The sequence below is a fragment of the Mobula birostris genome, chromosome 4 (genome assembly GCF_030028105.1).
Source record: "Mobula birostris isolate sMobBir1 chromosome 4, sMobBir1.hap1, whole genome shotgun sequence".
Taxonomy (NCBI): Eukaryota; Metazoa; Chordata; class Chondrichthyes; order Myliobatiformes; family Myliobatidae; genus Mobula; species Mobula birostris.
In genome coordinates, this window is record NC_092373.1 from 146,242,842 (window position 1) to 146,269,660 (window position 26,819).

At 39.8% G+C, this 26,819-nt stretch overlaps 1 protein-coding gene and 1 long non-coding RNA gene across 5 annotated transcripts in view; one reads left to right on the plus strand and one right to left on the minus strand.

Moving 5' to 3' along the window:
• Window positions 1-20,489, minus strand: part of naa15a (N-alpha-acetyltransferase 15, NatA auxiliary subunit a) — a 68,782-nt gene extending 48,293 nt beyond the window's left edge. Inside the window, exons 1-2 of one of the 3 annotated variants that reach the window (XM_072256206.1) lie at window positions 20,167-20,486; window positions 85-177 (exon numbers count right to left, since the gene is read on the minus strand). Coding sequence is in view for 1 of the 3 variants with exons in the window: in XM_072256205.1 (XP_072112306.1) it covers window positions 20,167-20,220 (54 nt within the window). In the remaining 2 variants the exon portion in view is untranslated. Of the gene's footprint in view, window positions 1-84; window positions 178-20,166 lie in introns of all 3 variants that reach the window. The other 2 variants (XR_011885771.1, XM_072256205.1) reach the window with 2 other exon arrangements.
• A 5-nt stretch (window positions 20,490-20,494) lies between these two features.
• Window positions 20,495-26,819, plus strand: part of LOC140196659 (uncharacterized) — a 54,261-nt gene continuing 47,936 nt past the window's right edge. For both annotated transcript variants that reach the window (XR_011885772.1, XR_011885773.1), the window contains exons 1-2: window positions 20,495-20,889; window positions 20,982-21,108. This is a non-coding gene — a long non-coding RNA (uncharacterized lncRNA). The remainder of the gene's footprint in view (window positions 20,890-20,981; window positions 21,109-26,819) is intronic.

The following is a 26,819-nucleotide window of genomic DNA, read 5'->3' on the forward strand; positions in this document are numbered from 1 at the left end:
AGAAGAATTAATTAGAGAACACAAAACCTAGTTCGATAAATTGATTCAAATCTTTGACAAAACATAGCCACAAGGTCAGCCTACCCAAAACAGTAGAAATAGTAGTTATGCAGGGGTTTAAAAAGAGATTTTGGTAACCAGTTCTCTCTCTCTCTCTCTCTCTCTCACAAGGTACACCTGAAAATTAACATACAGTACTGTATATTGCTGATTATGTACAAACTAAGTGTTCCATTTTGAACTTTATTTAGTTAAGTTTTAAACATGATGTAACTATTAACTGTAAAGTAATTACAACATGAGAGCTACACCTTGCTTCTCAATTGAAAACAAAGTTTCAAGTTTATTGTAACTATACATTTTCAATCCCCTTTAAAAAGAACCTCTCATGCTAATGTGAAGTTTTCTGATTCAGAATATTAGCCTCTAAATCTAGTTTATTAGTCATGTTTACCCTGTACACATTTTTCTCAAAACATTACAAATCCACCTTATTCACTCACAAATATCCACCCTTAATTCTATTTTCAAACTATCATTCTGCCTATAATCCACCCTGCTCAGTAGGTTTGATATCAGAGATCTACTTTTGAATTTATACTACCAAGTCAAAATGCAAGCTACTGTACATATGCACACAGCTGATTCCAAATGGGATCATACGATAATTTAGCAAAGGTTATATTTGATCTGCTATGCTTATACCAGATTCTTAACTTTCTATTGAGCTGCAATAATATTGCTTTCTGCTTCAAGATCATTATAATCCTATATTCACCACCAGTAATCCTTTCTTCTGAGATGATGGATCATTATCCAATTTTATCCTTGATTTGCTCTGCTGCTCTAGACATGCTCATGATCCTGACAAAGGATTTTTTTTCATAAATATGCAACATAAGACAAAGACAGACTGATTCATTGAGCCTGTTTGATCCCAATAACTTGCAACTAGTATGCACTAACAATTCCTTCTGTCAATTATACAATGTCACAAAAAAGGCAAAATAGCATAAAATGCCCAAGCAAATTTTAAAAAAAACTTGAAAATTCATCTCCAAATGCAAAACAATTTAAATTGGTTTCAAATCACTGCCTCAGATTTTGTGATTATGACAACAAAATACCTTTAGAGTGCATAAATGTTGCTACACTGATTCAGAACACTTCAGCAAGTCACACTTTCATTCTTCTGCCTGAAAGTGGTTGAAACGAGGTCAGTGACGCCTCTAAAGAATGTCTAGATCTGGAGTTCCCAATCTGGGGTCCATGGACCCCTGCTTAAATGGTATTAGTCCTTGGCATAAAAAAGGTTGGGAACCCCTGGTTCAGAAAAACACTGGAATTACTTAGGTCTGTTTTCATGCTGTACAATGATTCTATCAAAGGAAATCAAAAAAGTTGCTTAGAAACTATACCCACAATAAAACTTATATTTTAAAATGGAAGGTACAAGTGAATTTTAGAATGCTAAGCCTTCATTATTAACATACTATCTGGCCATAGAAAACAAATTTTCCCCACACATAAATACAGTGCATTCTGGTTAATTGGGCCATTATTTAATTGGAGCAGCTGCTTATTTGGGACCAACTATTACCATCAGTCGTTTGAACTTGTATGGCAGTTAGACATTACACCATGCTTAAAGTGAACAGCTTTTAAATAGTGTCAGTTGTGTGTGTTTGTGTTCAAACAGCAGTGACTTTGGTCATGGACAGTCAGTGAGAAACAAGCACTAAAACCATTCAGAGCTGTTTTGCTCACTGTAGTTTTAAGTCTTCAGACTTAGAAATGCCAGAAATGGTTGAGTGAAACAGTTTCACTACTTCAAAAGTTATAAACTATGAAGAGTTTGAAGGTATCTACCATCATCTTTAATGTTATGATGAAAATGAAGACTTGGAGGACGCAATCATCGAAAGCATTGTATAAAGACCGTTTACCAGCTACACTAGCAGTCCGCACAAATTTCATTCACTTACAATCAAAAGAACGTGGCAGGATATATTGCATAAATTCCTCCAATAACTATTAGGAACTAAAATAGTTTTATAGTACCAACAGTGTTCCAATTTGCTCTGTATTTCATTTAAATACATCACTTGTTACTCAGTTAAACTTGTAGCTTGCCTTTTTTTTTAAACACCTTTAACTATTTCTATGAATCTTTGGCTAATTGGAGCAGCCGCTTAATTAGGCTAAGTGTACTGGTCCTAATGTGTCCCAATTAACCAGAATCCACTATTTTAAAAATACGGCTGTCAAAATATCAATAATAATTGTAACATTTAAATATATAAATTAACCAAGTGTTATGTCTAGTCTTCATTAACTACTGTTTTAAAAACTAATTAAAAATAGTTTTGCTGAATAGTCTCAGCCTGAAACGTTGACTGCACTCTTTTTTCATAGATGCTGCCTGGCTTGCTGACTTCCTCCAGCATTGTGTGTGTGTGTGGTAATTAAAAATACTGTGTTTTTTGCTTTCTAGAGTCTTGTCTCTGAGAATTCTTTCGTATCACTAGCTGCTCAAACATTTTGATGATATCATAACTGCATGCTGAGGGTCTACTTTTAACAATGCAATAGAAGAAGCGCACACACACAAAATTCTGGAGGAACTCAGGTCAGGCAGCAGCTATGGAAATGAATAAAGAGTTGACGTGTTGGGCCAAGACCCTTCCATCAGGACTGGAAAGAAAGGGGGAAGATGCCAAAATAAAAAGTTGAAGGAAGGAGGACATATGGACATAGGTGATAAATGAAGCCAGGTGGTGGGGGACAGGATGAACTAAGAAGCGAGCGCTGACAGGTGGAAAAGGCAAAGGGTTGAAGGAGTAATCTTATAGGAGAGGTCACCATGGGAAAAAGGATAGGAGGGGCACCGGGGAGGATGATAGGCAGGTGAAGGGGTAAGAGGCCAAAGTGGGGAATTATTAGAAGAGGATGGGAAAGGGGTAAGATTACCAGACGGAGAAATCAATGTTTATGCCATTGAGTTGGAGGCTACCTAGACAGAATATGAGGTGTTGCTCCTCCATCCTGAGAGTGGCCTCATTGTGGTAGAAGAGGAGACCACGGACTGATATGTCAGAACTGGAATAGGATAGGAACTAAAATGATTGGCCACCGTGAAATTCCACTTTTTATGGAAGGAGCAGAGGCGTTTGACAAAGTGGTCGCCAAATTTACATTATTTCTCACCAATGTAGAGGAGAACACATCAAGGCTACTGGATACGGTAGATGACCAACAGATTTGCAGGAAGTGCTGCCTTACCTGGAAGGACTACTTGGGGCCTGAATAGAGGTGAATAGGCAAGCGTAGCATTTCTGTCACTTACAGGGATATGTGCCAGGAGGAAGATTAGTGGGGAAGGACAAATAGACAAGAGAATCACGGAGGGAGTGATCCCTGCAAAAAGCGGAAAGAGATAAAGAATGTTTGATGGTAGGATCCCATTGAAGATGGCAGAAGTTTGTGGAGAATGATGTGTTGGATACAGAGGCTCATTGGGTGGTAGGTGAGGACAAGAGGAACTCCATCCCTGTTAAAGCAGCAGGAAGATGGGGTGATGGTGGATGTCCAGGACATGGAGGATACGCAGGTGAGGGCAGCATCAACAGTGCAGGAAGGGAAATCCTATTCCTGGGAACAAATACAGTGAAGACGAAGGAACTGAGAAAAGGGAATAGCATATTTTTTTGTTTTTACAGGAGACAGGATGGGAAGAGGTGCAGTCAAGATAGCCCAGGGAATAAGTAGGTTTATAAAAGATATGGGTAGAGAGTTCATCTCCAGAGACAGAACAAAGAGACTGAAAAAGAGGAGAGATGTCAGAAATGGACCAAATAAGTATAAGAGCAGGGTGGAAGCTGGGGTCAAGTTGATGAAATTGTCGAGCTCAGCATCAGTGCACAAAGTAGCACCAATGCAGTTGTCAATGTAGCGGAGAAAGAATTGGGGAGCATTACCAGAGAATCTTTCCTCCAAGTTCATTGTGGATCCGAGATCTGCAGAGAGTGAAATTCATTTACAACTGACAATAGTCTAATAATAGTTTAAGATTTATGTGCAAATTGCCAACATGTTTAATTTCTTTTACCAGTTCGTAATATACTGAAGATAATAAAAGCTTTTTTAAGTATATAAAGGGTAAAAGAGAGCCAAAGGTAGATATAGGACCAATACAAAATGATGCTGGAGATATTGTAATGAGAGATGCAGAGGTGGCAGAGGAACTGAATGCGTATTTTGCATCAGTCTTCACAGTGGAGTATACCAGACGTTCAAGAGTGTCAGAGAAATGAAGTTTGTGCAGTGAAAATTACGATTGAGAAGGTGCTCAGGAAGCTTAATGGTCTGAGGGTGGATAAATCTCCTGGACCTGATGGAATGCACCATCGGGTTCTGAAGGAAGTAGCTGGAGAGATTGCAGAGGCATTAATCATGATCTTTCAAGAATCGATAGATTCTCACAATGTACCGGATGACTGGAAAATTGCAAATGTTACTCCGCTATTTAAGAAGAGTGGGAGGCAACAGAAAAGAAACTATAGACCTGTTAGCCTGACATCAGTGGTTGGGAAGTTGCTGGAACCGATTGTTAGGGATGAGATTACAGAGTTCCTGGAGGCACATGACAAGATAGGCCAAAGCCAGCATGACTTCCTGAAAGGAAAATCCTGCTTGACTAACCTACTGCAATTCTTTGAGGAAATTACAAGCAGGGTAGACAAAAGAGATGTAGTAGACGTGGTGTACTTGGATTTTCAGAAGGCTTTTTGACAAGGTGCCGAACATGAGGCTGCTTAGCAAGATAAGAGCCCATGGAATTACAGGGAAGTTACTAGCATGGGTGGAGCACTGGCTGGTCAGCAGAAAGAAGGAGAGTGGGAATAAAGGGATCCTATTCTGGCTGGCTGCTGGCTACCAGTGGAGTTTCACAGGGATCAGTGTTGGGACCGCTGCTCTTTACAATGTATGTCAATGACTTGGTTACAGTATTTAAGGGATTTGTGGCTAAATTTGCCGATGATACAAAGATAGGTGGAGGAGTGGGTAGTGTTGAGGAAACAGAGAGCCTGCAGAGAGACTTAGATAGTTTAGGGGAATGGGCAAAGAAGTGGCAAATGAAATACAATGTTGGGAAGTGTATGGTCATGCACTTTGGTGGAAGAAATAAATGGGCAGACTATTATTTAGATGGGGAGAGAATTCAAAATGCAGAGATGCAAAGGGACTTGGGAGCACTTGTGCAAGAAACCCTAAAGGTTAATCTCCAGGTTGAGTTGGTTGTGAAGAAGACGAATGCAACATTAGCATTCATTTCTAGAGGTACAGAATATAAGAGCAGGGATGTGTTAAGGCTCTATAAGGGACTCGTGAGACCACACTTGGAGTATTGTGTGCAGTTTTGGGCTTCTTAGTTTAGAAAGATTATACTGACATTGGAGAGGCTTCAGAGAAGATTCATGAGAATGATTCCAGGTATGAAAGGGTTACCGTATGAAGAACGTCTGGCAGCTCTTGTGCTGTATTCCCTGGAGTTCAGGAGAATTTGCGGGGGTGGGGGTGGGGGGGAATCTCATAGAAATATTCTGCATGTTAAAAGGCCTGAACAGATTCAGCCCATGATTGAATGGCGGAGCAAACTTGATGGGCCAAATAGCCTGCTTCTGCTCCTATACCTCATGGTCTTATGGTAACGTCCAGAATTTAGTGAGGTATTCCTCTAATCAGTTGGAAATTCTTTCTGATCTACAGATTTCACTAAAGCGTTGTATTTTCTGCAGAATCTGCCAATCATACTAGGAATGATGTAGCTGAAACTCCTCAGATTTTAAATGTATTGCACATATTCAGAGCCGTCACTCCTGTTGCACATACATTTACAGTAATGCTTATGAAGAATTCTTGAGGAACACCTTTTGAAATCTTGTGATACAAATACTGAAATATATAGAAGGCATGTCCTAATCTGCAGCATAAATGTCTTTTCTTTAATGATTTATCATTATGTATTACTGTAATAAGAACCCAAAGAGTTATGCCAGTTTATGGAATTCAACCCAGAAACTACTTTGAAAATTTATATGAACAGAAGATAAAGCACACTACAACAACTCAATCAAGAAACCAGAGATGCTAGAAGCTGGAGCAACACACACAGCACTGAAGAAACTACACACGTTTGTAAGTATGTCAAGCAGCATCAATGAAAGCAAATTGACAGTCAGCGTTTCAGGTCAAGACCTATCAAATGGATTGCCCATTTCCCTCATTTGGTGCTGCTTGACCTGCTGATTTCCTCCAGCACATTGCTCTTATTTTTTTTTAAATCCTCACATATCTCCCCAACTCCCACCTCCTCTACCTCATGCCAATTTCTGACCCACTTGTCTAACTGATCTGGTCCAAGAGTGTCATTTTTTGTTCCTTTACGCTTATTCTCATTAAATGATTACCGAGATACACTGGCAATAACTAGTACCACATAACCACAGTGGTCTTGGCTTCTCCAAAATCAGCCAAAAATCCTGCAGACATCCAGAATGGAATAAAGAGAATTTTCTACAAATCAAATAGGCAAAAATTAAACTAACACAAACTACTTCCTCGTCAATTGTAATCCTTTGCCTGACATTCAGGATCGGTGATCCAGAACTATACAAGAAGTCTAGGTAGGACTTATGGAAGGCAATTTTAAAAGCGAAAATCAATACCAATTCAAATTAGCGATGGAATCATATGCACATCAGCTCTGGCAGGGTTTGCAGGCCAATACTTCCAACAAGGTGACACCTAACATCATGAATGGCTGTGATGCTTTACTCCAAGATGAGCTAAACACATTTTATGCACATTTAGAAAGTGAGAATAAAACATCTCCGCAACTCCCTGCAGCATTTGGGCACCCTGTGATCTCTGTCTTGGAACCGGTATCAGAACATTATTTCAAGAGAATAAACCCTCGCAAAGAGTCAGGCCCTGATTGTGCACCTGACAAGGCAGTGAAAATTTGTGGCAAACTACTGGCAGAAGTGCTCACGGACATCTTCAATCTCTCACTGCTGCAGCTGGAGGTTCTCATCTGCTTCAGAAGGGCGACAATCATACCAGTGCCTAAGAAGAGCAGGGGAGTTGCCTCAATCACTTTCAACCAGTTGCACGCAAACCTACTGTGATACAGTTCTTTAAGAGATTAGTCATGGCTAGAATTAACTTCTGCCTAAGCAAAGACCTGGACCCATCGCAATTTGCCCATCACCACAATAGGTCTACAGAGGATGCAATCTCACTGGCTCTCCACTCAGCCTTGGTTCACCTGGGCAATAGCAATACCCCATGTCAGGCTACTGCTTACTGATAACAGCTCAGTGTTCAACACAAATGTACTCATAGTTCTAATCAACAAGCTCCAAAACCTGGGCTTCTGTATCTCCCTCTGCAACTGGATCCATGACTTCATCACCAGGAGACCAGCCAGTCCAGATCGGAAATAACATCTCCTCCTCGCTGACAATAGACAACAGCATGCCTCAAAGATGCAGGATGCGTTCTTAGCCCATTTGTCTACTCTCTCTACACCCACTACTCTGGCTAGGGACAGCTAAAATGCCACCTATAAATTTGCTGATGACACAACTACTGTTGGCAGAATTTCAGATGGTGGCAAGGAGGAATACTGGAATGAAATGGATCAGCTGGCTGAGTGTTGTCATACAATAACCTTGCCTTCAAAGTCACTAAGATTAAGGAACTGATTATGGACTTTAGGAAGGGACATTAAGAGAACACACACCAGTCCTCATTGAGGGATCAGCAGTGGAAACAGTGAGCAGTTTCAAGTCTTGGGTGTCAACATCTCTGAAGATTTATCCTGGGTCCAACATATTGAAGCCATATAAAGACACAACAGTGGCTCTATTTAATCAAGAGTTTAAGGAGACTTGGTATGTGATAGAAACATGGGTCATGACCAAAAAAAGAAAAATGGCTGGAGTCCGTTAGCACTTTAACGCAAGGGTATTTGCTAGGTGTGTGAAAAATCAGATTGACAAAAATTAGTGAAAAGAAAAAAGCCAGTATTTTATTAAAAAGCTACATGTAAACACAATTAATAGCTCTGTTCTTATTCTTGTCCAGCATGAACTCCTGGCAGCCCCCATCTCTCTCTCATACTGATTACCAAGAAATTTAATTTAAGACTATACATGAATTAGAATATGATGCACCTCAAACTCTAGTTACAATCACAATACAAAATAAACAGAAGTATCTACATTAAACGCAGTATAAAAGCAACATATACACATCCCCATGACTAAAGACATGGAATATTCCACTGTATATGGCAGGAAAGGCACCATAAACCAACCCAAGCACACCGGCTTGGTTTAGGACCCAGCAGACGCCACGGGGCTGCAAAGAAACAACAGCCTGAAATAGCACAAAGCTCAACAAGTACACAATTACAGTTTAAGTACAAACCCGATTTCCAGAAAAGTTGGGATATTTTCCAAAATGCAATAAAAACAAAAATATGTGATATGTTAATTCACGTGAACCTTTATTTAACTGATAAAAGTACAAAGAAAAGATTTTCAATAGTTTTACTGACCAACTTAATTGTATTTTGTAAATATACACAAATTTAGAATTTGATGGCTGCAACACACTCAACAAAAGTTGGGACAGAGTTAAAATAAGATTGAAAAGTGCACAGAATATTCAAGTAACACCGGTTTGGAAGACTCCACATTAAGCAGGCTAATTGGTAGCAGGTGAGGTATCATGACCGGGTATAAAAGTAGCGTCCATCAAAGGCCCAGTCTTTGCAAGCAAGGATGGGTCGTGGCTCACTCCTTTGTGCCAAAATTCATGAGAGAATTGTTAGTCAGTTCAAAAGGAACATTTCTCAACGCAAGATTGCAGAGAATTTAGGTCTTTCAACATCTACAGTACATAATATTGTGAAAAGATTCAGAGAATTCAGAGACATCTCAGTGTGTAAAGGGCAAGGTCGGAAACCGCTGTTGAATACCTGTGATCTTTGAGCCCTCAGGCGGCACTGCCTAAGAAACCGTCATGCTACTGTGACAATTATAGCTACCTGGACTTGGGAGTACTTTGGAAAACCATTGTCACTCAACACAGTCTGTCGCTGCATCCAGAAATGCAACTTGAAACAATATTACGCAAGGAGGAAGCCATACATCAACTCTATGCAGAAACGCCGGCGAGTTCTCTGGGCCCGAGCTCATCTCAGATGGACCGAAAGACTGTGGAACCGTGTGCTGTGGTCAGACTAGTCTACATTTCAGCTCGTTTTCGGAAAAAACGGGCATTGAGTTCTCCGTGCCAAAGATGAAAACGACCATCCAGATTGTTATCAGCGAAAGGTGCAAAAGCCAGCATCTGTGATGGTATGGGGGTGCATCAGTGCCCACGGCATGGGTGAGTTGCACGTATGTGAAGGTACCATTGACTCTGAGGCGTATATTAGGATTTTAGAGAGACATATGTTGCCATCAAGGCGACGTTGCTTCCCGGGACGTCCATGCTTATTTCAGCAGGACAATGCCAGACCACATTCTGCACGGGCTACAACAGCGTGGCTTTGTAGACACAGAGTGCGTGTGCTTGACTGGCCTGCTGTCAGTCCAGATCTATCTCCTATTGAAAATGTATGGCGCATCATGAAGAGGAGAATCAGACAACGGAGACCACGGACTGTTGAGCAGCTAAAGTCTTATATCAAGCAAGAATGGACAAAATTTCCAATTGCAAATCTACTAAAGTTAGTACCCTCAGTTCCAAAATGATTAAGAAGTGTTATTAAAAGGAAAGGTGATGTAACACAATGGTAAACATGCCTCTGTCCCAACTTTTGTTGAGTGTGTTGCAGCCGTCAAATTCTAAATTTGTGTATATTTACAAAATACAATTAAGTTGGTCAGTAAAACTATTGAAAGTCTTTTCTTTGTACTTTTGTCAGTTAAATAAAGGTTCACATGAATTAACATATCACAGATTTTTGTTTTTATTGCATTTTGGAAAATATCCCAACTTTTCTGGAAATGGGGTTTGTACAAAAAGAATGAAATTAAACTAAACTGGTGTTTTCGACTCTGAATGTAGCAATGCAGAGGAAAAACAGTGGGTTAATTATGACAATATACCAGAGAAGACACTGAAGCACACTCACAACAGCAGAATGACGAGGCAATGTTTGTGTGTGAGTGAATGTGTGTGTAAGGAGTACATTTACTGAGTGCCACATCACAGTATAACACCAAAGACTCTCTCAAATTTCAACAGATGTACCACAGAGAGCATTCTAACTGGTTGTATCGTCATTTGGTATAGGAGGGGCAATGCACAGGATCGGTAAAAAGCTGCAGAAAGTTGCAAACTTAGCCAGACCCGTCATTTGCACTAGTTTCCCGAACATCGAGGACATATTCAAAAGGTGACATCTCAGAAAAGCAGCACCCATCATGAAGGACTCCTATCACCTAGTATATATCCTCTTCTCATTGCTACCATCAAGGTAGTGATACAGGAACTTAAAGACACACATGCAACATTTCTCAGCTCCTTCTCTACCACCATCAGATTTCTGAATGGACAATGAACCCATGTATACTAACTCAATTTTTTTCCTTCTCTTTTTGCACTTTAATATTTTAAATATATTCCTTAATATAATTTTTAGGTTTTTTTAAAATCATAATGTACTGCTGCTGCTAAACAACAAATTTCACGACATATGCCAGTGATATTAAACGTGATTCTGACCTGTCTCAGATCAGACTACAAATGCCATTGACTTCATAAAAAATTCTTCTGTTGATTTAATAATAATTCTCTAGCCCAACCTTCTCCTTAAAAGGCTGAAACCACGTTAAGATACATTACTTCATCCAAGAACTTAGATGAATTCCCCAAGAGTGAAAACTCAGGGGTGTACATAGCAAACAAATCATGACAGGGCTCCATACCAATGCATGTGACTGCCCAACATCTCCACAACTGAATACATGTAAACAGAAAAATCCCAAGCTCCAAGGTAATAGTGAACTGAATGGAAACCACCAACAGAGTCTGAACCACCAACAAATTTTGTGCATTCAACCCTTGGTAAAATGAACAATTTTAACTACATCTTGCACAGGTTGTGGAATCTGAATTTGTAACTTCACTGAACTTTGTCTTTTTAAAATATCATTTCAACAGGCAATCAAATTTGAGGATTCATATAAATGCAAATTCATATAAAAATATCCAGGAGAAACTTTTTTTATTCTGTGAGTGATTACACCACAGTAGTTGCTATCACCAAGTTGATTACAAATAACAATGCTGCATTTATACAACAAAACTAAGTATGTGATACCACCACAGCGAGGTACATTTCATATAACAATGTGTTGGGAGTACAGGAAGGAGATAGAGAGCCTTGCGACAAGATGTCATTACAACAACTTTTCCCGTCAATGTCAGTAAAACAAAAGACCTGGCCACACACGAGGAATTCTGCAGATGCTAGAAATTCAAGCAACACACATCAAAGTTGCTGGTGAACGCAGCAGGCCAGGCAGGCATCTCTAGATAGAGGTACAGTCAACGTTTTGGGCCGAGACCCTTCGTCAAGACTAAATGAAGGAAGAGCTAGTAAGAGATTTGAAAGTGGGAGGGGGAGATCCAAAATGATAGGAAAAAACAGGAGGGGGTGGGATGGAGCCAAGAGCTGGACAGTTGATTGGCAAAAGGGATATGCGAGGATCATGGGACAGGAGGCCCAGGGAGAAGGAAAAGGGGGAGGGGGGGAAAAAGACCTGGTCATTGACTTCAGGAAGCGGGGTGGTGCGCATGCTCCTGGTTACATCAATAGAGCTGAGATCAAGAAGGTTGAGAACTTCAACTTTCTAGGACTGAACATCACAAATAGCCGTCCTGTTTTTTTTTTGCTACAGCCAAGGAAGCTCACCAGCACCTCTACTTCCTCCGAAGGTTAAAGAAATTTGGCATGTTCCCTTTGATCCTAACCAATTTATATGCACCAATTTCTAACCTAACCTATTTCTATTTATATAGAAAGGATCCTATCTGGATGGATCACAGCTTTACATGACAGCTTCCCCTCCAATGATTTGGTCTACACTTCTTGCTGCTGCAGTAAAACAGCCAGCATAATCAAAGACCCTATCCCACCCTGGACATTCTTTTCTTCTTCCGACTCCCAATGGGTGAAAGATACAAAAGCCTGAAAGCACATACCACCAGTCCACTGTTATAAGACTTCTGAACAGTTCCCTAGTACGATTCAATAAGATTCCTGACCTTAGTCACCTTGTTATGACGTTGTAATTTTCTAACTGCACTTTCTCTGTACTTTATTCTGCACTCTTACTTTACCTTGTACAATCTCAATGCACTTTTATAATGACATTGATATGGATGAATAATATGCAAGTTTTTCCACTGTACCTTGGTACATGTGACAATAAACCAATTTATTAGACAAAGTCAAATGGCAAAAACAACTTCCATCAAGAAGCCCCAACATGGACAATTGGATCATACAATTATTTACTGTGCAATACATTTTACAACGCCAAAAGGAAGGAATTGTGTGTTTGACCTTCAGGTACCATTATCATGCAAGACCTACTCTAGTAACTGAAGAAAAAGATCAAGAAAGCACAAAGCCACAGACATGAATTCATAGAAAAATGGAAAACTGGAGGACTACAAAAACTATAAAGATCTATAGAGAAGTGTAATAACATAAAAACCAGCATGAAAGATTCTCAAATATATTGAAAGATTCGTAAAGGGAAATGTCCATCTGTTAAAAACAAACACAGCTAAAACTAATGAATATTAACGAGAATTATGGAATCAATTCTTCTGTTTCTGGTCATCAATGTAAGATGATTAAATACCAAAGGCATCCAAGAGTTTAAAAATAATTCAATGGAAGGAACTTCGTAGCTCAAACAGAATGTTAAATGATGAAATGTGATAGAAAAGCCTTCAAGATCTAATAGTACCATCCCAAAAGCTAGGTCTGAAGTGCGAAGCTTGTTTGTTTCCAATATTGTGCCTCAGGATGAAAGAACTGCAAAGCATCATTTCATTGTTTCAAGAAGAAAAAACAAACTAGATTGCTTCAAAGTTCAAAGTTTATTATCACCATATCCTACCCTGAGATGCACTTTCTTGCAGGCATTCACAGTAGTATACAATAGAATCAATGAAAAATTCTACACAAACTGTCAAGCAACCAATATGCAAAAATGCAGCAATAATAACAGTAAATAACTAATAGCGAGAACATGAGCAGCAGAGTCCTTGAAATTGAGTCCATAGGTTGCATTCAATGATCAGTTCAGTGTTGTGGTGACTGAAGTTATCCATGCTTGTTCAGGAGCCTGATAAGTCAAAGGAGAATAACTTCATGAACCTGGTGTGTGGGAGCTAAGGCTCTTGTACTGCTTTCCAACAGCGAGAAGACAGCATGGCCTGAACGATGGATGCAACTTTCTTGCAGCAGTACTCTTTGTAGATGTGAGTGGTGGAAGACTTTTCCAGTAATGGACTGGGCTGCTTCCACTACTTTCTGTAGACTTTTCAGCTCTTGGACATTGGAGTTTCCACACCAGACCCTGATGCAACCGGTCAATATACTCTCACCGCACATCTATGAAGCTGATCATAGCTTTAGATGACACTCTGAATCTATGCAAGCTTCTAAGTAAGGTTCTGCCATGCTGGCTTTAAAACCTGTTGGACCCATGTAATAATTAGCGACTGGAATTTCATTTTCATGGACAAGCACAGAACCTGGTGATGACAGCTAAAATAAAGCTGCAATGGATAGGTTGCATCTGAATAATTGCTAGAGTTTGAGATAATATTCCATTTGATAAATAGGAGAAAGTCTGTACACAGAATTCCAGAACACAATTAAGTTCTATATGAGAAGCTATTATGAAAAGAGCAGAGCTGGAGGCAAGACTTCTGATATAGATCAAAAATTGTTCAGATTTGAAGCAAAGGGGATAAAGAGCTTGTTCTGATTTCTAGCATGTGTCAAATGGCATTACACAGTAGCCTCCATGTAGTCCTAGCATGAAACCTATAACTTGGATGGAATAAAGTCAACATCTAAAATTGCAACCAGTGAACACTGCAGTAGAAGATTCTCCACAGAATTCTATTTTGCAAATAGAATTAAATTTTCAAAAATTACAAAGTTACCCATTTTGGATATTATTTTCTCTAAATGGCTTGAAGTTCAGCAGTCAAAAAGAGAGTGGGTGCCCAACTAGGCAAATTACTAAAACCTAGTGCACAAGTGCAAATAGTCAAGGCAACCAATGAAATATTGGCCTCTTCAGGGTTATTTGAATGTATAACTGTGAACGTAATTTTTCAGTTCTATGATGCCTCAGCTAATCCCCTTCTAAAATACATTTAGTTTTGGACATTCAATACTGAATGACCACTGACCAAGAAGTTGGTATAGAATGGATTTACTTAAGTTGTACCAGAGATTAAAATATTAAATTATGAGAACAGACTGCATAAATCTGGCTTGTATTCTTGAGTTATATCATTAAGACATATAAACAGGACGCTTTAAGTGACGCAAACACAAGGAAATCTGCAGGTGCTGGAAATTCAAGCAACACACACAAAATGCTGGTGGAATGCAGCAGGTCAGGCAGCATCTATAGGAAGAGGTACAGTCATCATTTCGGGCCAAGACCCTTTGTCAGGGCTAACTGAAAGAAGAGATAGTAAGAGACAAGAAAGTGGGAGGGGGAGGGGGAGATCCAAAATGATAGGAGAAGACAGGAGGGGAGGGATGGAGCTAAGTGCTGGAAAGTTGATTGGCAAAAGGGATACAAGGCTGGAGAAGGGAGAGGATCATGGGACAGGAGGAGAGGAGCGCCAGAGGAAAATGGAGAGCAGGCAAGGAGTTATAGTGACAGGGACAGAGGGAGGAAAAAAAGAGAGAAAGGGGAAAAAAAATAAGTAAGGGATGGGGTAAGAAGGGGAGGAGGGGCATTAACAGAAATTCGAGAAGTCAATGTTCATGTCATCAGGTTGGAGGCTACCCAAACGGAATATAAGGTGTTGTTCTTCCAACCTGAGTGTGGCTTCATCTTGACAGTAGAGGAGGCCATGGATAGACATATCAGAATGGGAATGGGACGTGGAATTAAAATGGGTGGCCACTGGGAGATCCTGCTTTCTCTGGCGGACAGAGCATAGATGTTCAGCAAAGCGGTCTCCCAGTCTGCATTGGGTCTCGCCAATAGATAAAAGGCCACATCGGGAGCACCGGACGCAGTATATCACCCCAGTCGACTCACAGGTGAAGTGTTGCCTCACCTGGAAGGACTGTTTGGGGCCCTGAATGGTGGTAAGAGAGGAAGTGTAAGGGCATGTGTAGCACTTGTTCCGCTTACACGGATAAGTACCAGGAGGGAGATCAGTGGGGAGGGATGGGGGGGACGAATGGACAAGGGAGTTGTGTAGGGAGCGATCCCTGCGGAATGCAGAGAGAGGGGGGGAGGGAAAGATGTGCTTAGTGGTGGGATCCCGTTGGAGGTGGCGGAAGTTACGGAGAATTATATGTTGGACCCGGAGGCTGGTGGGGTGGTAGGTGAGGGCAAGGGGAACCCTATCCTTAGTGGGTTGGCAGGAGGATGGGGTGAGAGCAGATGTGCATGAAATGGGAGAGATGCGTTTGAGAGCAGAGTTGATGGTGGAGGAAAGGAAGCCTCTTTCTTTAAAAACAGAATACATCTCCTTCGTCCTGGAATGAAAAGCCTCATCCTGAGAGCAGATGCGGCAGAGATGGAGGAATTGTGAGAAGGGGGTGGCATTTTTGCAAGAGATAGGGTGGGAAGAGGAATAGTCCAGGTAGCTGTGAGAGTCCGTAGGCTTATAGTAGACATTAGTAGATAAGCTGTCTCCAGAGATAGAGACAGAAAGATCAAGAAAGGGGAGGGAAGTGTCGGAAATGGACCAGGTAAATTTGAGGGCAGGGTGAAAATCTCTTACTATCTCTTCTTTCAGTTAGTTCTGACAAAGGGTCTTGGCCTGAAACGTCGACTGTACCTCTTCCTATAGATGCTGCCTGACCTGCTGCGTTCCACCAGTATTTTGTGTGTGCTACTTTAAGTGACGGTGCGATTCAACAGAATCGACAGTGTGAATCTTATAATTTGATTCAGGCTATTTAAGACTGAGATCAGGAACAATTATTTTACACATAAAGGATATCATAAAACTGGATTCCATCCTCTCAAAGGGATTTGAGGTTATTCAGATTAAGTATTGTTAGAAATGGATTTTAATTTGGTAAAACACAGGAAGGCAAAGAAGATATAATGACTTTGATTTCAGCCAAATGCCAGAACAGGTTTGCAAGGATGAACATCTTATTCCTGCCCTCATACACACTAAATTAATAGAATACGTTCACAATCAGGCCACTAACCTAGTACATTTAATAGAATATTTTCATTATTCGCAATTAGCATTTGTTACATTACACCTGATAAAATGATAAAATCACAGCGCTTCATCCACCACCCCAAACTTATTTAAGAACAGAAGCGAGGGCCATCCTAGTCTACCCAATCATGCATAGCATGGCAAATCAAATCCCATTTTCCAGCATTAAAGTAATCAAGGAATGAAGTAATAACCAGAAACCTACTATCCTGCTTTTGAATGTACACAATAGATAATCCATAAAACATCAGAATATCTTGACAGTACCTTGACTGGCTGTATCAGGGCCTGGTAAGGTGATCTGAATATCAGAAGCTGCATAGTAATTGACTCCATGCAATACATCAACACCATTGGTAGTATCTACAGGAGGTACTGCCTTAAGCGACATCTGTAGACGTCCACCATCTAGCCATCTTTCTGAGGTAATCATCAGGCAAGAGATACAGAATCCTGAAGTCCCAGACCACCAGGCTGAAGATCAGCTCCTTCAATCATTCAGTTGTTGAACCAAGAGTAATAACCCAAATCACACAGTTTAGCAACATTAGTCCTGCCGAAAAGTTTTGATCCGAAACGTCATCTGTACCTTTTCCATAGACGCTGCCTGGCCTGCTGAATTCCTCCGGTATTTTGTGTGTTGCTTGGATTTCCAGCATCTGCAGATTCTCTCTTGTTAGCAACATTGTGATCATTTTACACTAGAAGGAGCTTTGTTTTTTCATTAAAATCGTATTTTTCTTATAAAAGGTTGTGTACAATTTATCTTTAATTTCTGCTTTACTTGCGAGTGCTGCTTGTATGATTCCTGTGTCTGTGATGCTTTTCATTGCCTGAGTACACATGTACTTGGTGCAAATGACAAACCTGATTTTGACTTTGAGTGAAACATTTCAAGGCTTTATCCCTCGCTCGGAGTGAAGCAATTCTCTTCATCTCAGTTGAACAGAGTTGAATCAAAATTGAACCAGTTGGCCCTTGTTTTGTAACTGTGCCCGCTGGTCCCAGATAAATCAATCAGAAATCTTTCTTGCAGCAAGCCAATTGAGGATTTAAGAATTTGCATTTATGCACATCCAGAGAACAGAAACTGTCCATCTAATCTGTCCTCATCTGGCAAATTCACTATTGCTGGAACCAGCCTAATAAACACTTACTAAAACAATATCCTTTCTGAACTGTACACAAGATTCCAAGTGCAGACTCATCATAGCCTTTAATAATTGCAAAAAGCCTTAAGACTTCCTAGTCATGAACTCAACCCTTTTGTAATGAAGGTTATCATTGTCTTTTCCCTCAAGTGCTTGCTGCATCTGCATGATACACTTCTAAATCCCTTTAAGGAGCAACACTATCCAATCTCATGCAGCAAATGGTCTGCTTTGCTGGCATATACATGGGTTATATTATATTCCATCTGCCATTTTCATACCAGCACATTCAACTTATGCACATTGTGAGAAAGGTGATTTCATTCTTCTTAATAATCAAAATCCAACTTCGATTATTAGTATCAAAAGCAAGCTTCAAAACATATCACTTGATCCCTGCAGCCAAAGTATTACCTCCTGTTCAGAAACTTCTCAAACATCTTCCACATCCATTGGTTCTTTTTTATCTTGTCTAGTAGCGTGCTCAAGGAACCCCAAAGTAATCAAACCATGTTACTTTAAACCTTGTTGCCTTTGCTTAATCCCATTTTTCTTTGAAGTGATAATATATCCAATATTATTTATATAACTGCTTCTTTCCCCCAGTTTCTATTTTTAAACTTAAAAGCCTAACATAATAATATTTGCCATTGCAACGTTACTAAATTTCTGCTGTAAAGCTATTCATTTCGGAATGATAAGTATTAATTATGATTAATATGAAACTTTATCTGTGACAGGATACTTAAATACCTTCTGGTTTTTGGAAATTTCATTTCTCCCTATCTCAGTTCACTGTAAGTAAAATACAAGAGAAAAGAGATACCCTAAATTTAAAAGTAAATGTTTATGCCTTGGTTAGGAGTTCAAATTCTACTGCAAGAGGGATGCAGTTTAGTTGAAACATTAAAGTGAAACTACATTTGTTTTCTCCGATCGACAAAATAGACACAATTATACTATTCTAAGTAGGAAGTTGATGTTAATGTCCTGGTCAATATATGCTCCATATCACTGAAATTTATGATTAATATCCAATAATCCATTTTGGTTCTTTCCTCCTCAAAATCCTTTATTATCAAGTTACTTCCATTCCATTAAACAATGCTAGTAAAGTTGATATCACTTTTGGCAGTGTTTGGTAGTGAGAAACTTAACACAAATGTATTTTTTATATTGCATTTCAATTACATTAGATTTAATTTAACTATTTATAAACCTAGAATTATGCAGGTCATACAGCCTAACAATTCCACAAATAATGTGACCACATCCTCACAACTGCAAAGCAGGGGTAAGCTAATCATCAGAATTCTCAGACGTTATCAAGACAATACTTTACAGGGATTGTGAATAAAACATTTAATATTTAAATACATATTTTCTATAGAAAAAGGCTCTAACTTGCGTCCATATTCATACCATAACAACTTCTTGCCTTATTATTTTTACAATTACATTATTTATATTAACATTACATACCAGGAAAACTACACCAAAAACTTGTTTTATTACACATTAAACCAGTCTATTTCTGGAGTATAGATGAGTTACACACTCAACTTCAGCATTAATTCTATTTTCCTGGAGACAGTTGATGCAAGATATTATATAAAATGATTGAACACACTCACTTTCCTCTTAATTTCACTGGTAACCATAATATATCTGGGACTCGATAAATCTAAATCACTGGATAACTTCATATAGAGATTACGAAACCCAGTATACTCTAGATGAGCAGAACCATCTATCTCAGAGCAAGTTTATTTTCATGTTTAAGGAATCAGCATCTGCATAAAATGTGCTTTACCCGATTTCAGGCAGTTAATTCACAGCCTATTCACATAACACAAGAAAAATTGGATTTATTTTTTTTTAAGTCAAACCCTTTCTAACAAAAGGGGTGTTGCAAGGCCTGGGCCACGCTAACAAAAAGCAGAGAGCGACACTAAACCTCGTTCCGGCCTCTAATCCAACGCCCAAGCACCGTTCACGTGTTTGGCTTGGCCTGGCAGGGGAAGGTGAAATCTCCAGGCCCGGCAAGAGACGGCTACTTGAAACCGTACAGGATGCCTACTTCCTAGGACGAGGCAAGAATGGATAAACTCTTCTTGAGGAGCCTGCCCGGTCTACAGGCCCGAAGCCAAGCGGCAGAAACAGATCGTCCTACCGGCTGAGCGGGAGTCAAGGAAGAGTGGCTTGTGGACGTGAACAGCGCTGGCGCAGGGCCCAGCCGGTCGCGGCGAGGGCGGCAGGGCGAAGGCTGCGGCGTTGCTGAAGCGAGGGTGGTCAGACACACTCACACAGACACCGGCCGGCGACACGATAGGGGTTTTAATGCCACTAAAATGGTGCAGCCGCAGTTTCCGCATGGGGAGCGGGAGTGGAGCCGGCAAACCCCCCCCTCCCCTGGTTGTTAATAACTTATGGGGGGGAGGTCGCCCCCACCAGCTCTGATCGCACTCACCAGGATCCGCTTGAAGAGCGCGTTCTCCTTGGCTGGTAACGTTACCGACGGCATGGTTGGCGCGGGTGCGAGCTCCGAGGCCGGCAGCTGGGACACGCGCTATCCGGTGCTTTTCCTCTCCGATCCGAAATCTCCTGGGCCGCCTCTCTGGCGCTCGCTCCCGCTGCCTGGCCTCCCCACCCCTTCCCTCCCTCCCCCCCGCCGTCACTGAGGCCGCAATGCCTTCGTCCCGCACGCCGACTCGAGCAGACCTCCGCCTTCACGTGCTCTCTCTCGCGCTGCTGCTGCCGCACGAAACTGAAGCGCAGGGAAGGGGGGGGTGGGGTGGCGGGGGAGGGAAAAAACTCCGCCAAGATGGCGGCCGCAACCACAGCACCAGCAGTACCGGCTCCCTCCGGGTCATCCGACAGTACGCCTGCGCCGCTGCTCCCCTCGCGAACTCCGCACCCCGTCAAGTGACCTCCCGAGAGGAGAGAACGCGCGTATGGCGGTATACCGGAGGACCGCCGGTTTTCGGAGACATCTTTGGCGATTCTGGAGCGCCAACTTGTCTGATCTGTAGTTTAAGGTTTTTTGAATTTCATTATGAAACGTTTTTTAAAATTTGTTTGTAACCAAATACAATGCAGATATAAAAACCCCGAAGCAGGCACCGAGAACCCAATGGAAAGCAATAGACGAGACCTAACTCTTAAATAGTCATTAGTAAACAGGTGACTGCAGGTAATACATTACTTTGCAATAATCTTTCAGTAAGAACCTAATTATTCAGACGAGAAATCACAAAAAAAATCTCATATGACGTTAATTTTGAGGAGAGGGAGCAAGAAGAGACAGCTTGATATTACTTATCAATGGGACGAGCCTCTACAGACTAAAGGTCTTCCTGTACTTCACGTCAGTGGCTGAAGAGATGATCTGAACTCAAGACTTACCCAATCAGTTAAGTACAGTGTTTTGTTTCAAGATTAAGATCAACCGTAGTATTTTGTACTTTGAGTATTTCAAGTAGAAAAGTGTCAGACACAATTACAAGTCGGGAAAGGGAGGAGCAAACTTCCATTTTTATATTCCTGTTAATGCTAAGTCGCCAGCGACAAACACGCGAGTTAAGAATGAGCACCGCAAATCGGCATACAATAAATTATCAGTGGGTTTGCTGTGCTTATGATATTAGAGAATAGATAATAGAATCAACAAAAGTTCCCCGCTGAACTTTAAATAACATTGTGGGGAATTTTACAACTTTTGCAAATTATGTAGACAAACCCTCCGTCCTCTATTCAATGGAAGAAGCTCTCGCTACAACTGCCCGGTTTTGAGTAATAACTTTTAAGGTCTGGAGCAGAGTTTAACCCCAGAATCTCCCGATTTTTATGAAGGGACTAAATTTCAATTTAAAAAGGGAAATCAAAATATAATTTATGACGGAAGGGACGGGGACATCAACGTATATCTCTGCCGATTTTATTTCCTCCGGGAATCTCCCGATTGACTCGCGAATCTTGGACAGAAGACGTAAAAGAAAACTTTACAGGGACAGGACACTAACGCCAATTCCTCTACGGATCCTCCGCCATGGTGGACGGCTAGAAGAACTACATACAATAAACCTTAGCAAACAAAGAAATTGAAGTTACTATGTCAATGTCTAAGAGCATCTAAAGAGGTAGGAAAATCGGCATGATGGATCTCGCGCTGGCACGCAAGGTTCTGTTTTGAGCTTCAACTCTTCCCCATATTTGTAACTAATTGATGTGACAAAATGGGATGCTACATAGCAAAATTTGACAATCAGTGAAATAGCATAGCTAGTAAAAAATTGGATCCATTACATTAAACAGTGATGTTAGTAAACTATAAGACCGTGGAAAGTTGGTTTCCATTAAGATAAATGTACGTTCATTTATGTTGGAACTAAAGGTACAGAACGAGTGCTTTTGTAAGTGGAAAATAAGTGGAGGATGTGGAAATTCAATGAGACTGGGAGTGGCTAGGTGCACTTAACATCCAAATATCAAGAGCAAATGCAGGAAACAAAATATATGAGGTAGGTGTGAATGCACACAATTTTAGAAGACCAGGGGGTGCTTTTAATCAAAGTTTTCATTATATTAAAGAGAAATGATAGAGTATATGATGTAAAATCAATTCCATTCATTGTAGGGTCTAAAGGCAGGATACTTTTTTTTCTAAAACTTACAGCTTTAGAAATCAAAGTTTTGAAATTATGAATATTTCAATATTGCAAAGTTTGGATTCTAAGTCAATTGTTAACTTTAAATCTGATGTCTGAGATTAGTGGGTTTTCTTTTCAGATATAGGTTATAGGACAAAATGGATGTATTGAGTTAGGTAACAGATATCCATGTACTCACTGCTTGGTGAAACAGGCTTGAGAGGCCAGAAGCTGTTGAGAGACCTGTTGGTTCTTTGACCCTAGAATGCAGAGCAATAAATAATTCAGGATCATAGATATAAAGACTGAAGACTGGAAAATGTATCCAGAATGTTTTCTTAAAAGGAACAAAATTAGATGACGATGATGATGAATGAGGGGAACAAAAAACCCTGTTAAGAGCAGGGGCAATAGTATAAGAAAAGTCTCAGCTGCTGAGAGCTTGACTAACCAGACATTAGGAAAGAAGCTCGGTGACAAGAAGAAAGAAGTTCATTGTGAAGGAGATCCACATATGGATCACAATATCATGGGTAGAGTTCAGTTGTTCCATTTAATATCAGAAATGTAAGCATTATACATCCTGAAATTCTTGTTCTTCACAGACATCCAGGAAAGAAAGAAGAGTGCCCCGAAAGAATGTGTGACAATTATAATGTTAGAACCCCAAAGTCTCCCCTGCTCCCCTCTCCCATGCACAAGCAGCAGCAAAGCAGGCATAAAGGGCCTTAGCCTTTATCTCTGAGTTATTTCTTGCTCTGTTTTCCCTTTCAAATCATTTAGGAACTGTTGTGATTGTGAGTCACTGGAGAGACACTGAGGCTGGTGATATAAAGGTCTTTCTTCATCGCAACAAGCAGACACACTTCTGGAGATCCTCACAATGGTGTCTCACAAACTCAAAAGTGCATCACATTTTTATACCCTTAAGATCAATGGTAATAGAAGGTGATTCAATACAATTTCAATAGTTACAATACTTTGGATTGAAAATGCTTTCTGTGAATTGCATATCTACAGTGGGAGACACCTCTGAATGTTCAAATATACCTTTGCTGGGCAAATTAACTGCAAACTTCCTTGAACTTATTTACAATGGTGTAAATTACTTAAACACATAGTTGCCTCCATTGATGTGGGCCAGTTAACACAACCCATATGCAAACATCTCATGGTCACATTTTGCAAATCATATCTCTGAGTCTGTGCACCAGCCTATGCTTTTAATGTCAATTTACTGCTTGCAAGTTACAATAATAACTGAAAACTGGTTCTTGCTTGAATTTATATCTGCTACAGTATATTCATATAACTCCAGAATACTCCCTGAGAGGAACAAGGAATGGGATTATCTTAACCTCTGCCATTCAACTAGAATATGGCACATCACCAACATCAATCTGTCTTTTTTCTTTTGCTTTTCATTTCATTTGATTAACAAAAATCTATCAGTCTTAGATTTCAAGTTAATAATTGATCCAGCATCAAATGCAGGGGTGAGAAAGGTTCCAAACTTTTCCCCATTGCTTGGGTGTACAAGTTTTTTCTAACTTCAATCCAGGCTACACAGGGAGGACATAAGGGAATGTAGGTACCAGAGTTTGAAACAACATAAAAGAGTGAATCAGGCAGCATCAAATGGAGAGAAATTGAGAGTTAACATTTCAGGTCAAGGCACTTCATTTTTAGACAATGTAACCTCATATTTAGCTCTACAGCCAGTGGAATTGCTTTCCCTCTATTTATGCTTTCAGTTCCTCCTAGTATTTTGAAAAGTGCTGGCTATGTTTGAGTAGAAAGACACTAGGAAGACTGAGAGCCAAAGCTGGAGACACATTGCCTTTAATAACAACTGATAAAAAAAAAATAGTGGTTTTCCAGCACCAAGCTCAAGTAAGTATATGGATTCAGCCACATTGTGATGCTGGATAGCAAGTAGTTTGGTATAATAACAAATAAACTGATATTTTGTAGAACTGAAAATAATATAGACGCATTGTCAAAATGAAGGAACATCACAAAAAAGACTCTAAGAATCAAGCTAAAACCAGTGATATGACAGGATACTGAAATATATTCTTCGAATGCATCCAATAATACATTTTTATCGTCAGTATTGGATTAAAATAAAAATGTGTTAACATTTTGATTTCTTCCTATTAACTTTCTCCATGAAAATTAGTACCTGATAACTCCTTTTGACAGCTCAAACATGATGATGTTCAACTTGCATTTGGTCAATACAAGCAGAGTCTTGGAATAAAATTCATGGTGGGGAATAAACTAATGTGAAAGTTCTATTGATACCTGTCAGTAATAAATAAGGAAGGTCTATGGATGTAAATTGTTGGTGCTGACTGGTCAATGTATGGACATGCCAGGAAAAATAATTTGAAGCCTATCATTTGACTTCTGCAGCTAAGTTTATGATCTATTAATTTATTGAACATTCTGTCATACAATACAGATACAACATTGAGCCAACCTTTAAAAGAACAAACAACATTATGATATTGTGGCCATTAAAGTAATCTGTCCAGATTTCCCTAGAGAGGGAAAATATAGCCATGGTGGTACCTTCTGTGTGCAGTATAACAATGTTGTTATTTTGAGTTTTTGTTTTAAATAAAGCTGTTACCAAGAATGCATTCCTCAACATCAATCTACATCAAGCCCACAAAAATAGCAGTTTGAAAAGACCTGAAGATTGAATTTGGAATGCTGCAAAGATTCTGCAAATGATATGAATCTTGCAGAGGGAAGAATAGATTGAATGATTCTCCATTAAAGGCCTATTACTTTAATGGCCACAATATCATAACATTGTTCATTCCTTTAAAGTTTGGCTCAATGTTGTTTCTGTATTGTACAGCAGAATGGAGGAGTTTTGTCAATTAAATGCTGGATGGAATTATCCTGAAGTTCAAGAAATTAATAGAGTGAAAGCTGCATTTTGGAAGTCATTAAAGATAATGGTATATTTATGTATGAATTTTGGAGGAGGTGGAATGATGACAGCTTTGAATTAGGTGGGGTTGCTGCAAAATGATTGGAAAAACTGACAAATATTGGCAAACATGTGACCAAGAAAATGAAACTGGCTAGTCACGAATTGAATCCAAATGAAGTAGTAAGGAAGGAACCTAAATTTGATGGTTCCTTTAATGGCCTTAGTCTATCCTAATGCACTATATGATCATAAAGTATTTTGTTATGTAGTATTTACTGGGAATCAATGAAGTATTTATTATTTTATTACTATTATTATTATTATTGTTATTTTCCCTAATTTAGGGAAACACTGCAGCTAATTTTTACACACAGCCAAATCCTAAAAACAGTAAGAGTATAAAATGAGAAGGTAATTTTTTTTCCGTTGAACTCTTTAATAAGTAAGTGTTGATCTAGAAATATGGCGCCTACCTTGCTTCTCTTCAATGGTGAAATCCATCTTTGACGCCCAGTATTCAGCTTGACATATAGTTCAAAGAACATCTGCATAAGTGCCACACTTAATCAATAGCAAACTGAAGTGTTAGACTAGATTATAAGTTAAATGGTCAAAGAAACATCTAAATCATACAAAATTCTGACTCACAGGAGAGATTGTTCTAACTGGCACTTTTTTTGCAAGAAATTAATTCAATGAGATTGGAAAAGGAATTAAAAATAAAATGCGATGGGAATAAATACTTGATATAGTCAAATATTGAACATGAAATGAATCTGCTGCAAGGTGTTTCAATAGTATGAGAACAAGGGTAGGATTTGTAAATGACAAGGGTGGGATAAAGAGGGGTGCGTGCAATGTGGTAGGCAATAAACTTACTTAAAATTGTTTCATTATGGAACAATTCCAACTGCTGAGACAGTTGGTCATTTAACAATGTATATACGTCAAACACGGAAATCCATCAATTTATCAATTTACCTGGTTTCTCAAAACAGACTATTGAAGTATGATTTTAATTGGCTTATAATTATTCCCTTATTATGAGGTATATAGATACGGTGAAAGCATAGAGCTCATAAGTTTAGGATAAAGGTTGGATTCAAAGTGAATTGAACACATCTACTAGGAGCACTGCTGTAAGAAAGCAGCATCCATCATCAAGGATCCCCACCATCCAGGCCATGCTGTCTTCTCACTGCTGCCATCTGGAAGGAGGTATGGGGGCCAGAGGTGCTATACCACTATGTTCCGGAGCAGTTATTACCCTTCAACTATTAGGCTCCTGAACCAGTGTCAATAATTGGGACTAGGCAGTAGATCAGGTCTGGATGGACTAGATGGGCCAAACAGCCTGTTCCTGTGCTGTAGTACTCTATGGCTTCTAAAGCTATACATATAAAATAATACATTTTCAGTACAACAGGAATTCTGCAGATGCTGGAAATTCAAGCAACACGCATCAAAGTCCTGACGAAGGGTCTCGGCCTGAAACGTCGACTGCACCTCTTCCTACAGATGCTG